This window comes from Ambystoma mexicanum, chromosome 2q (assembly GCF_040938575.1).
Source record: "Ambystoma mexicanum isolate Mex_15411 chromosome 2q, UKY_AmexF1_1, whole genome shotgun sequence".
NCBI classification, from domain to species: Eukaryota; Metazoa; Chordata; class Amphibia; order Caudata; family Ambystomatidae; genus Ambystoma; species Ambystoma mexicanum.
Window position 1 is genome coordinate 6635318 of NC_090924.1, and position 14793 is coordinate 6650110.

The following is a 14793-nucleotide window of genomic DNA, read 5'->3' on the forward strand; positions in this document are numbered from 1 at the left end:
CCAGGCCTATACTTACTCATCATCAATGATGGGGAAGATCCTAACCCCTCACTCATGCAGAAGTCCTACTAATGGCACCAGAGTCTTGGTGAATGCCATAGGGGCTGATCGCAGGCCAAAGGCAAGAATCACAAATTATGTTTTGTGCCAACCGAAAATCGCATGAAACGAAGATAAACAGGATGGACTGGAATATTAAAAATATGTCCATCATTTCTAGGGATGCAAGTCAGTCCCCTCACTTGTGATGCGTAGTATTTATCTGGAGGAGTCACTGAACATTCTATGTGGTACCCCTCCCTGATGATAGCAAGAACTAAAAGGGTGCAATACAGACTTTTCCTACTGATTGCAGAAAGGAACCAACCATGCCCCACCTGTGGACTACACTTGCAGTCAGGACTGCTGATTCTTTGTGTGGGTGGGAGCCATCCTCGTTTGAGTAGGGGGCCAGTCTGCGTCTACCCTTAAAGACCAGATGGCCATGTGCTGCCTAGGAGTGGTAACAAGCCCTGTTGCCTTGCTTTGGATGAACCTTTTGGGGAGACAGCCAGCTTGGTGTCTGAGAGTGTCTACATGCTTATCTTGCTTATGGACCCTGTTTGCCTCCTCTAAGTCATCCCGAAAATTATTAGTCCCAAGAAAAGGGAGATGTAATGCCACCAATGTCTGTTCATTGTCTGTCTTCCAGTCTCATACGTGGATTTGTGTCCTGGCCATGATGGGGGAACCCCAGAGTAATGCTTGCTGCTCTAACTCCAGCTAAGGCAAGATCTCAGAGGAAATATACTTGCAGATGCATTGCTTTAATCATCCCTGAGCAGTCCTCCCCTGCCTCCATCAGATCGAAAAAGATACTGGAAATCTTTAAGCTGGGATTTTGCGGTGTATGGCACGTAGGTGCAGGATCTAATGGCTAGATGTGCACTTGAAACATTCTTTTAAAGGGCAGCACCCACCATGCAGTCTGTTGGGTCTCTTACATCCGCCACTGAAGGTCTTCCTGTGAAGCTCGACATCATGGACTCTACCTCAAAGATAACAGGCAATTTTCCATCTAGCTCTAGAGGGTAGACCTTGTTCATAAAGTGAGACATCACACTTTTTTCAGGGTGCCTCATTCCTTCTCTTTAAATTGTTCTGCCCTTCTTGCTTCCCTTCATTACTTTTTTGCAGAATGCAAGGCTGAGGTATCATAAGAGGAGGAAGAAGAAGAAGAATGCACCAAGTGCTCGGTCTTTGCCTAGTAATGCCACATTGCTACAGGATCGGTTTCACAGCCACTCTCAGTGGCTTTCACCATCAGCAGCGTTCTAATAACACTGGGTTGTGAAGGACTTTGCCTTTAAATCTCACAGCCTACGTTCGCCAGGTCTGGGCAAAACAACTGTGTTTGGTCCCTGTCCCTTACTGCCCCTGTCCTCCCTCTTCCCTTCTTTCCCTTCCCATCTCATAAAGATCTTAGGGAGCAGAGGGGGCTGGATCACATCTCATCTCCTCTAACCCATATCCCAGGCAGAAAGCTTACTGCAAGTGTGACTTCCCCCACAGAGAGAATGGTGCGCTCCAGCGCTGGTGTGCCATAACTCCTGATTTGCTGCCCCCGAGCTACAGAATCTCCTTACCTTGTTGTCCTCCACTCTGCTTAGCTGGATACAGATGGGGGTGCTCCTAATTAGGAGACTTTCCACTCCCGTTCCACTGACCTCAAAGCTATCCATGGAGATACTCTGTTGCCTCGCCCACCTTGGGCAGTCATAGGGTTGCAATACTCGCCCAGCATGCTTTAACTTGACCTTCACTACCCTCCTACCTATGTACAAAGGGTACCAGTTCTCCTAGTTCATGCCCTGGACATCCCAGCAGGAGGTGCAGGTAATCTGTACCAGAGAAGAGAAGCCTGACAGGCCTTCCCGTCACCTCTCCATGATGACAGAACAAAAACAGGCAGTGGTTTCCTTCATAGGAGGAGATGCAGTTAATGAAAATTAAGGTGTTGACTGTTGGAGTCTCTGTGGGGAAGGCAAGGAGTCTTCATTTCTAAGTACTAGGACAAAGTAGAGGGATGTGGAGGTAATGGAAATGTAAGGCCTGCTCTGTCCCAAGAAGTTCAAACCTGAAATCTGTAGAGAGATTCATCTGCTCGAAGCACCATGGTCCTTGGATCCTTCAAAGGATAGAGGTAGCCATATTTGACAATCAGGTTTCCAAGGTGTACTGATTCTAGAAAATGTTCAAAGAAATTTATTTTAGCACACAGCACGAAAAACAAGCCATTTGTTTAAAAAATTTGCAATTTTAGAAAAACTGTTCTTCATATAATGTGTCTATTACATATATCATCACACCAATATCACAATCAAAAAAGTAATGTTACCTCCACCTCTCTCTTCTTCCTTTCAGTACTTACTCTGTGACATTGCTCCGCCTTCCAAAAGAACCATTTGCCAAAATATCTTTTTTTAGATCTTCCCCTTGTAGCCTGGGGTATATAGCACCTGACCTATCCCGTAATCCTCCTGCCTATACCAAAGAAACCAGGGCAATCTTACCACCAGAGAGAAAAACGTGGGTGTAAGTGTACTGTGATGAGGAAGAGTAGGACTGGGCGTAATGAAGATTACCAGTAAGTGTGTAGTATGCCAAAGATCCACAGATTGGACCAGCACATACTTCGGCTGAAAATGAATGACGTACCACCAGAACAGCAGGAGCAGTGGCCATCACCTGGATGGGGAGCCTTAAGGGCATCCCCCACAGAGATTAATTAGAAAGGGGTAATAACTCAGATGCTATTGATAAACATGGAATTACTTCAGGGAAGGCAATGGGGCCCCCAGAGAATCAAAGAAGTCCCAGGGAAAAGATCAGGGAACAAGTCATCCCCAGGACGATTTCCAACTCAAACAGCCCTAAGGAACAAACTGAGAAAGACAGGGCCCAGATAAGGTAGAGCCCTCCAGAAAGACCCCTTATCTGACAGTAACCTGGCCTGCAGTAGTCCCAAGTGTAGGGTTGTCCATCCTTAGGACAAGGGGAACCAAAGGGACTTTAGAGAGGGAGCCAGGACTAGGCAGGATTAAGGAGCATTAGAGCAGGGACCCCTCAAAGGAGTGTGAGACAGGTCAAGTGCTTTAGAGCCTGAGTTAGGTTGGGTATGGAGTATCCACGCTCTGCCTTTGGAAAGTTATGATTTGACTGTTTTTAGCATTAAGAATCAAAATGACATAGCAACAGTAATTGCCAAGAAACTTTAATGGGCATGTTTCTTTTTCTTTATTGGTCCCGTGATAAAGTAGTCAGCAGACATGTGTTTCGAGCTTTGGGTCGTCCTCAAGGCTGACATATCAATCATCGTTACATAAATTCAAGAATAATCACAGGAGTATTTCGCAAAATATAATAAACATGAATTACAACAGTTATTGAATGCAATTGTGCATAATGAAACAAAATTGAAACATGTAAAATAAGTTAGCCACCAGACATCGGTTAAAAAAAAAAAAAGGAAAAATTAAAACAGAATTAAGAATCATTTTTGACAAGGAGTACAATAATTAAATTGCAAAGTTACATACCAATGAGTTTGTCCAAGTGGGGTGTAACGGGAGCGGGAAAAGCAAATAACAAAAGTAATTGATTTTGGAAACATAGCGTTGATGCTCCAATTGATGATTTTGAATCTAATTAGAGATTACTCAAATAAGTGTTTGAATCTAGAGTTCCGTGAATAGGTATTGACCTGGTGGAATTGTTCAACATACACACCATGCACAACCTGTTAGTACCATAACCAGGATACAAAGGCTAAAATCTCACCAATAATTATTGCACCATGTTCAGTAAGGTAAATTGTCATCATGTGTTCACTTTAAAACCCTCTATACTTCATTATGTTAATTAGTATTGCAAGTTGCCATCTTGGTGATTATTTTGTTAATGTAAACATTGTTTCTTGTGAACTAAGTGAGATACCATATTAGTGCACTCACCCAAAGTCTTCGTAGTAAACAGTAAGTAAACTTGGGGAGATTTTTTTGACCTCACTCTTAAACCTTCGCGACTCAAAGTGAAATACCAGCTTTAACGTGTCGCAATGATGCGTGCAGGGAACGAAGACACAGAGTTCCCCTACTTCGTTTGTCAAAAATGAGGTAAAAGGAGTTCTGCACACATCCGTTACTGCACCACAAAAAGAGTTCAAGTATCAATCAGAACATTTTTTTTCTGCATTTTTTGCATATATTTATTAGTGGCCCATAGTGATAACACGTGTTTCGGCACTCTTAGTGTGCCTTTTTCAAATCAGGGCAGTATAGTTTGTACAAGTTGCTGTATTCAAGAACATAAGTAAACGAAACAAGATAATAATTTTAGTTTTCACAATGCAAAATAAACATATTAAACATCATGTTGTTTACATGTTGTTACCCATATTGGAAAGACCATTTCAGACAGTAAGAACAGTAAATGATTCACATAAGAAAGAAAAAATTCATGTGATATGAAATGTTAGCACATACCATCATGGCGGCCAGTTGAAGTGTTGACACATGAGTAATGATACGTATTCCGAGGGGAGTGGGAAAGAGAAAAGGATAGGGGAGGAAGACATTATGGTAAAACAAAAAAAGAGAAAAAACAACATGTAAGGGTGGAGTTAGCGCAGCTAAGATTAAATAATTTAATATTCTGCCGTTGAAATTGAATACAAGTTATCTCCAAATAGGGCTTACCTATCATTTGGTGTTTGTAAAGCGCTCTAATGACATATTTGGACAAATGATATAACAGTCCCATCAGACTCATAAGCGTTGCTGGTGCTTGTAAAAGTAAAGAAAAAATGGGGAATATGTTAGTTTCCCTTTGTATGCTGCTAGATTGCATTTATATTGTATCTAAACTCAGCTATGTATGATAGATGCATTTGCTGTGTTGAAAAATCCACTTATAATCAATGTGGAATTTTTAAGTTATTTTGTGGTAGTTAATCCTGTTTTTGACATGTCATCCTTGAAGAAAAATGATATTACGTTATCTAAAACCAGTTCTGCTTTGGCATAGTTTTCAGCACAGAGAAAACAACGGCACGCTGAGACCGCCTTTTCTTTGTGCGGATCTAATCATGATTGGAAAATCAAATGGGTGGTCTCACACTATCCGTTAGGGCTTACCTACAAAATCAAGTTTCTGGCATCACGCGTCGTGTTCCTGCTGAGAGTTAGCTTGGATTGCCGTGAGGCGTATATGTATTATTGCCACGCCAACCCATTTGTCCTATTTTCATTTCTATTTCTGTACTGCTGTCGGCCATAGATTGGGATAGATTTCCCTCTACAGATCTCAATTACGTTATTCTACGATGACAGTTTTTTACATATAAACGTGCAAGCTAATTGCTTGTCAGCACTATTACTGGGTCTTGGGCATCAATCTATGACAAGAACGAGCCGTGAGTGCTTAGGTGGAAATGATGGTTAAACTCGTTTGTTCGTAACGTGGTCACATGTATCCTTATTCCCAAGGCTTCGTGGGAAATGTAGTACCCAGTATGTAGCCGTTATTTCCAGTTTTTTTAAAACGTATGAAACTTAATGTAATGTTACGTACGTTTGACATGAAGGTTATTAGTACTGACATCAGATATTCTTCCACTTTTTTTTTACAGTTCCACATAAATACATTCCATGTTAATAGGATTGTCTGCTAATTTACAGCAAGTCGAGTCACTAGCATGGATTAACTAGCGTTACCATGTGTATTAGGGAGCTCTTGCTATCAGAGCTGTTGCATGCATATGTATTTCCTTATTGATGACTGACATGTACAAATATATGTGTTAAATATTCTTCATAAGTTATAATGCTGGTTTTGGATTTTGATCAATTGCCTTAATTTCTTGCGGACATATTTAATACATGAAAAAGCCCTTTGCTTGTGAACAGCATTGTTTATATATAGTCCGACATTGCATTATCTGTAAAGATATGTTACATGGAAAGTATGTCTGCAAAATATTATATTATACTGAAGTCCTGATTTCCAGTTTTCTAACATAAAACATTTCTTGTTGCCATGATTGCTAAAGAAAATTGGACATCTCATTGTCTGTATTCAAACCGGTTTCTATACACCTGAAATAGTTTATTAATTTAGCTTCTTCCTGGCGCAGTCGTAATTCTTGATTTCCACCTCTGCATCCCAAGGACACCTTCCTGAGACCAAAGAATTTTATGTCTTGCTTATACTCCATCTGGTGAAATCTCTGCCAGTGTTCAGCCAATGATAGGTTTCTATCTTGGCTTCCAATCACTGCCAAATGCTCTCAGATTCTGGTGCGAAGTTCACAAATCGTGCTTCCAATGTAGATTTTTCTGCAAATGCATATAATTGCATAGATCACGTACTTTGTACGACAGTTAATCTGTTCTCGTATTTTGATTTTGATCCCATTTTCGTTCTTGAAGTTGTCTAAAGCTAGAGGTTATTCTGGAACAAGCATTAGAACAGCCTATAACAAGGCGCATCAAACACCGAGATCACAAACACTTATACAACAAAACAAACCAACCCAAAGGAAAGAGGTACAATTCATTACAACCTTCTGTGCCAATAATCAGTTGATCAAGAAAACCCTCAAAAGACATTGGGGCCTGCTCAAACTGGACCCACATATTGGAACACTGATACAGCATCACCCCTCAATAGTTTACCGACGGGCTAGAACTTTAAAACAGAGCCTTAGTCTCACGATCCCTGCCCTAAGCCTGGATAGCCAGGCCAGGGGGGCTACTTCTACCCCCATCAGGTACTCAAGGGCCTTGGCATTTGCCCCCAGACTCTCTTGGAGTCAGTCCTGGCGCCTTTGGCGCCAGGCTCATATGCTAGAGCAGTAATCAGGGCCCATAAGGGCATTGCACAACAACATGGATGCCTCCACATGGCTCAGTTCCTAAACTGAACCATGCGGTCTAGCATTTTGGGTGTGGCAGGCCCAGTGATACCTGGGATGCCTGCAGGCTATATAAACCACACCCGAACTCCAGTACACGCTTTGTGTTACTTTGCATTGCAGCAACGTGACGCTCATCGTGTTCTGCAGCATCTTCGAACCTCGAAAAGTCCGCACCTGCAAAACAAAGGGACATCGTTATTTTCAGCAGTTTATCTGAGATTCCACCGCAGACTGCAATCAGCACCCAAGGAACAGCAAGCTTCTTGGATCTTCGAACCTGCAAAAAGAGAGAAAAGAGACATTAGATATTTACATCAGAGCCGGCAATTTACCTCTCAAGTCGCCCATCGACCAGCACCGCTTAGGAGCCTCTTGCTTCGGTGAACGCAGTGGCCAACGGGAATAAAAGACAACAGGTTGGCAGAAGCACGGCACCATAGCGCTACGTATAGCGCCCACTTACCGCATCGAGGTGCTCCCGAAACACCATCACTCACTGGGGAGCCCAAATCTAGCCAACGGCCCACAGCGGACTCTCGCACACCGACTGGGAGAGAAAAGACATCATTAGTTCAAAGAAAGGCTTACAGAATAACAGTAATAAGACCTACCCGAGAGACTCAAAAGGGCAGCATCAGTGAAGTAACTCAATTGCAATCGCCCACAGAGGACAACGCGCCCCTGCCAAGAAGGCAGGACGGAGAGCTCGCCAAAGCCCAAAACAAGGTGAGGAAAGGCCCGGGGAGGCGCTGCGGGCATACCGGGTGTTGGGTGGTTATTTCCCCAGTTGCTCTATCTTGAACATTGCCCACCTGTTTTCCAGAAAGAACTCCCCGTTGATAATACCCGAGAGCGACCGAGAAGGGTTCCAGGGTTCCGGCAGCTGGGTGGCGTCCCCGTGGATACCAGGTGAGCGTAACAGAAAGCAAAGCCTACCAAATCTATCCACCTGGGCTCGATTGAAACATCAGAATTAGACCAATTGGCCCACTTATTGGGAGAACTTCGTGCAGAGGTTCACTCTGCCAGATAGGAGACTAACTCTCTTCAGAGAGACTTGTTGGTGACTAAAGAGCGTACCGAAGACATTAGCAGGCAAGTCCTGCAATCCCATGCGGGTCAGACACCTCTACCTAGAAACAACCCACCGATGCAAAATCCTAGTATGTCATCCACAGTCTCTACTCCGGTACAAGTCGTGTTACCAGGTACAGTTCCTTTGGCACCCCCAGAGAGGTTTTCTGGAGATCCACGTAAATACGCAGCCTTCATAAATCAGTGTCGCCTTCATTTTCTTTACAGGCCTGGAGCATTTCCAAATGACCAAGCCCGGGTAGCCTTTGTTTTATCATACTTAAGTGGCAGTGCTGCGGATTGGTCGGTACCGTTGGTGTCCCAGGATGACCCTTTATTACATCATTTTGGAGACTTTCAGAGGGAAATGTATAAACTCTTCGCTCGCCATACTGGTGAACAAGCTGTGGACAATGAACTCCTTTCCCTCCGACAGGGAAATCAGGATTTGTTAACGTACATTGCTACTTTCAACCGACTGGTTGCTGAAGCTAGGTGGCCTGAGAACAAAAGAACCACATTGTTTCATCGGGGTTTACGAGGTGAATTAAAGGACGTTCTAGCTCAAGTGGTTGACCCTCCCAGAGATTGTTCTGAATTCATAGACCTGATTGTGCAACTGGATCACTGGTTGCAAGACCGAAAAGCAGGCCGTTTAAAGATGGACCCTCGGCCTGGGTACGCTCGGCCTAGAGACAATGGGCCTCATTACGACCCTGGCGGTAAGGGGTTAACGGCAGCGTTAGCTGCGCCGACCCCTTACCGCCAATTACGAGGTCCCCTAGCGCCATGGTGCTTTTAACACCTGCTTTTAGCAGGTGTTAAAATCCATGGCGCTAAGGGACCATGGAGTTAATTACGCCACCGTAATTTACGGTGGCGTAATTAACGCCTTCCCCACTCCCATTATGCCCTATGGGGCAAAAATGGGAATGGGGAAGGGTAAATGGGGATTGGGGACTTACCGCCCCGCCAAGGTCGGAATGGGGCGGTAAGTCCGCCAACCACCATGGCGTAAACGTAGTTTACGCCATGGTGGTAAAGTCACGGCCCAGGCGGTAACTTACCGCCAGGGTCGTAATGAGGCCCAATGTACCTTGACTGCAAGAGAATACTGTGGAACCCATGCAAATTGGAGGGGTACAACCCCCTCTAACAAAACAAGAACGAGATAAAAGGACACAACAACAACTATGTCTATACTGCGGGAAGTCCGGGCATTTCCTGAGGGACTGCCCAGTGAAACCTCAGAGGAAGCTTGTTGGAGCCACGGAAAAAGAGGAAGAAAGTCAGTTGGGAAACTGCCCAGCTCGGCAAACGTAGAGGTCAGTTTGTCGAGTGAGGTAAAGGAGCCACCGATCTCACACTTTGCATTTCGGGGGATCTTGATTAATAACCAACAATCGTCAAGAATGCATGCCATTGAAGCATATATCGACAGGGGAGCTGTTGGGAATTATATAGATAAGGACCTAGCTGCAGAGATGGGGCTTCCCCTATGTTTCAAGCCGACTACAGATAAGGTAACCACAGTGGATGGGACTGAAATCGCTTCCGGACCCGTAGCCCAGCGCACAGCCGAATTAACCTTGCTGTGCCAGGACAGACACCGAGAACTCATTTCGTTCGATCTCATCAAGGCACCTCAATCCCGGCTCATACTAGGGATGCCATGGTTAGTTGCTCACAAACCTATGATTGACTGGCGGGCAAGAAAATTAACCTTTCCCAGCAACTGCTCTCCAGACTGCTATTACCAAGGACACAAACCTGCTTTCAGTATCTCTACGACTCCAGAAGTGGCAGCTTTGGGAGTGACTAATACTTTGCCTGAAGAATACCAAGATTTCCAGGATGTATTCCAGAAGGACCAAGTAAACACCCTGCCTCTGCACAGGCCCTATGACTGCCAGATCGACCTTGCACCGGGTGTGCAGGTCCCTTGTGGCAGGATTTATGCTCTCACAGAACCCGAAAACCTTCATTTGAAGGCTTATCTAGACCAGTACCTCGCTAATGGATTCATCCGTCCATCCAAGTCCCCAGCAGCCAGTTCTTTGTTCTTCATACCGAAAAAAGAAGGGGACCTGAGAACCTGTATCGACTACCGCGCATTAAACCAGATCACTGTAAAGAACCGTTACCCGTTGCCCCTCATCCCTGAAATGCTGGACCAGGTCAAAGATGCCCAAATTTACACCAAACTGGACCTTCGAGGAGCATACCACCTGGTGCGGGTCAGAAGCGGAGATGAGTGGAAGACTGCTTTCCGCACCAAGTATGGTTTGTTCGAATACCAAGTCATGCCCTTTGGGTTATGCATCGCCCCTGCAGCATTTCAGTATTTTATGAATGACGTTTTGAGAGAGTTAATAGATGTCTGTGCCCTAGTATACAAAGATGATATCTTAGTGTACTCAACTTCAAAACAGGATCACATCAAGCACGTCCGTTCAGTTCTCTCCAAGCTCCGGGAACATCGTTTATATGCAAAAATGGAAAAGTGTTTTTTTCACGTCACCGAAGTTGAATTTCTGGGTTTCGTTCTTACTCCAGGAGGCATCAGAATGGATTTGCATAAGGTGGACGCCGTTTTGAAATGGCCGTCTCAAATGTCAATAAAAGGGGTAGAGAGCATGTTGGGTTTTGCGAACTTCTACCGCCGGTTCATACCAGACTTCTCACAGGTTTTACACCCGATCACCACATTGTTAAGAAAAAATAATAAAAAATTTTCCTGAACTGAACATGCGGAAAAGGCTTTTCAGGAACTAAAGAGAAGATTCACCTCAGCACCGATCCTGCGACATCCACGTCCAGACCTCCCGTATATTGTGTAAACAGACACTTCCAGTATAGCTATGGGAGCTGTCCTCTCACAAAGGGATCCCGAAACTGGCCAGCTACATCCAGCGGCCTTCTGGTCGAAGAAATTTTCACCTCCAGAAATTAATTACGCCATCACAAAAAAAAAACTCTTAGCAATCAAATCTGCCTTCAAGGCCTGGCAACACTATCTTCTGGGAGCCAGACACACCATTACAGTTATTACTTATCACCGAAATCTGCAATACCTTAAAACAGCAAAGGCCCAATCTTCATGCCAACTGCAATGGGCTCTCTTTTTCGCCGTATATGATTTTGTCATAACATTTCGACCAGGCGTCAAGAACGGAAAAGCTGACGCACTTTCTCATACTGACACTGATGACTTGGTCTATACGGTGCCAGATCCCGTCCCCATCATACCTGAAGAAAAACTCTTAGGCCTTACTACAGCCTTAACCCACATGGAACTAAAAAAGTAAATCCAACAAACCATGAATCCGGATACCCTTCTTGCATGGCAAGCGCAGGGAGAACAATATTCGATCCAAGACCGTTTACCCCCTTTAAGGGCCGCCTATACATCCCCACCAAGAACTTACAACAACAAGTCATTTCTGGTTACCACGATTCCCTGATCGAAGGGCACCCCGGGATTACCAAGACCTTAGCCAAGGTGAAACAGATCTTCTGGTGGCCTACTTGGCGAAGAGATATCATCCAATAAATCCAATCTTGTGGAGTCTGCGCACAAAATAAATCGCAAAAACACAAACCATCTGGCCTTCTGAAACCTTTGGACATTCCTCCAGCGCCATGGCACACCCTTTCCCTCGACTTCCCTCGACTTCATCACTGATCTACCTACCAGTCAGGGATTTAACACCATCCTTGTAGTTGTAGACCTATTCTCAAAGATGGCCCATTTTATTCCACTCAAAGGCCTTCCAGATGCCTCCACTCTAGCCAAGGTGTTTCTGGACAATATTGTTAAATTACACGGCTTCCCATCAATCCTGATCTTCGATCGAGGTAGTCAGTTTGTTTCCAACTTTTGGAGAAAGTATTGTGCAATGGCACAAATTGACGTCCGGCTATCCAATAGCCACCACCCCCAAACGGACGGCCAGACCGAAAGGACCAACCAGACCCTTGAGCAATACCTGCGGTGTATGTTACATCACGAGTTAAGAGACTGGAAGGACTTATTTTGGATAGCCGAGTACGCTTATAACAACTCCTTACATTCCAGTACAAGACAAACACCCTTTTATACTCTATATGGCAGACACCCACGTACCTCAGAATTGGATCTCCCAACAAACTTAGAAATACCAGCAGTAAAAACCCTTCACACCAACATCACTCAGGCTTTCAAAAAGGCCAAGGAACATCTAATTCATGCCAAAGACAAGCAAAAACAATTCGCCGACCAACACAGGACTATGGCCCCTGATTATCGAGTAAGAGACAAGGTTTGGCTAGCCACCAGGTTCATACCGATCAAAGGAACCCGGACCTTCCAACCCAGGTATTTGGGACCCTACACCATCAAGGCGGTTATCAATCCGGCGGCCGACAAATTAGATTTACCATCCAATCTACGCATCCATCCGGTATTTCATGTGTCCCTTCTAAAACCAATGCAGCCAGGTACACGGATTAAGGTAGCACCAAAACCCATTCTTGTCGACGGAGAACCAGAATTCGAAGTTAAAGGCATACTGGATTCTAAGTACTCAAGAGGGAAGCTATACTATCTAATCGATTGAAAAAGGTTTTGGACCCCAAGATAGATCCTGGGAACACTGCGAAAATGTTCACGCACCACGTCTGATTAAAAGCTACCATCGAAACTTCCCAACTAAACCTGGGCCGGACAGAAGAAACACCTTGAGAGGGGCCTTAGGGGGGAGTGCTGTCATGATCCCTACCCTAAGCCTGAATAGCCAGGCCAGGGGGGCTACTTCTACCCCCATCAGGCCCTCAAGGGCCTTGACATTTGCCCCCAGACTCTCTTGGAGTCAGTCCTGCGCCTTTGGCGCCAGGCTCATATGCTAGAGCAGTAATCAGGGCCCAGAAGGGCATTGCGCAACAACATGGATGCCTCCACATGGCTCAGTTCCTAAACTGAACCATGCGGTCTAGCATTTTGGGTGTTGCAGGCCCAGTGATACCTGGGATGCCTGCAGGCTATATAAACCACACCCGAACTCCAGTACACGCTTCGCGTTACTTTGCATTCCAGCCATGTGACGCTCATCATGTTCTGCAGCATCTTCGAACCTCGAAAAGTACGCACCTGCAAAATAAAGGGACATTGTTATTTTCAGCAGCTTGCAATCAGCACCCAAGGAACAGCAAGCTTCTTCGATCTTCGAACCTGCAAAAAGAGAGAAAAGAGACATTAGACATTTACATCAGAGCCGGCAACTTACCTCTCAAGTCACACATCGACAGCACCGCTTAGGAGCCTCTTGCTTCGGTGAACGCAGCGGCCAACGGGAATAGAAGACAAAAGGTCAGCAGAAGCACGGCACCATAGCGCTACATATATCGCCCACTTACCGCATCGAGGCACTCCCAAAACACCATCACTCGCCGGTGAGCCCAAATCCAGCCAACGGCCCACAGCGGACTCTAGCACACCTACTGGGAGAGAAAAGACATCATTAGTTCAAAGAAAGGCTTACAGAATAACAGTAATAAGACCTACCTGAGAGACTCAAAAGGGCAGCATCAGTGAAGTAACTTGATTGCAATCGCCCACAGAGAACAACTTGCCCCTGCCAAGAAGGCAGGACGGAGAGCTCGCCAAAGCCCAAAACAAGGTGAGGAAAGGCCCGGGGAGGCGCTGCGGGCATACCGGGTGTTGGGTGGTTATTTCCCCAGTTGCTCTATCTTGAACATTGCCCACCTGTTTTCCAGAAAGAGCGACCGAGAAGGGTACCAGGCTTCCGGCAGCTGGGTGGCGTCCCCGTGGATACCAGGTGAGCGTAACACTTAGCCCTTCACTACAAAGTACGTGATCTATGCGATTATATGCATTTGCAGAAAAATCTACATTGGAAGCACGATTCGTGAACTTCGCACCAGAATCTGAGAGCATTTGGCAGTGATTGGAAGCCAAAATAGAAACCTACCATTGGCTGAACACTGGCAGAGATTTCACCAGATGGAGTATAAGCAAGACATAAAATTCATTGGTCTCAGGAAGGTGTCCTTGGGATGCAGAGGTGGAAATCAAGAATTACGACTACGCCAGGAAGAAGCTAAATTAATAAACTATTTCAGGTGTATAGAAACCGGTTTGAACACAGACAATGAGATGTCCAATTTTCTTTAGCAACCATGCCAACAAGAAATGTTTTATGTTAGAAAACTGGAAATCAGGACTTCAGTATAATATAATATTTTGCAGACATACTTTCCATGTAACATATATATCTTTACAGATAATGCAATGTCGGACTATACGTAAACAATGCTGTTCACAAGCGAAGGGCTTTTTCATGTATAAATTATGTCTGCAAAAAACTAAGACAATTGATCAAAATCCAAAACCAGCATTATAACTTATGAAGAATATTTAACACATATATTTGTACATGTCAGTCACCAATAAGGAAATACATATGCATGCAACAGCTCTGATAGCAAGAGCTCCCTAATACACATGGTAACGCTAGTTAATCCATGCGGGTGACTCGGCTTGCTGTAAATTAGCAGACAATCCTATTAACATGGAATGCATTTATGTGGAACTGTAAGAAAAGTGGAAGAATATCTGATGTCAGTACTAATAACCTTCATGTCGAACGTACGTACCACTACATTATGTTTCATAAGTTTTTAAAAAACTGGAAATAACGGCTTCATACTGGGTACTACATTTCCCACGAAGCCTTGGAAATAAGGGTACGCGTGACCACGTTACG

General features: G+C 44.7%; 1 protein-coding gene across 1 annotated transcript in view; it reads right to left on the reverse strand.

The window, feature by feature from the left end:
• Positions 1 to 14793, reverse strand: part of RGS11 (regulator of G protein signaling 11) — a 4320935-nt gene that overhangs the window by 3608899 nt on the left and 697243 nt on the right. Inside the window, exon 4 of the mRNA XM_069646770.1 lies at positions 2117 to 2223. Within this exon, the coding sequence (XP_069502871.1) occupies positions 2117 to 2223 (107 nt within the window). The remainder of the gene's footprint in view (positions 1 to 2116; positions 2224 to 14793) is intronic.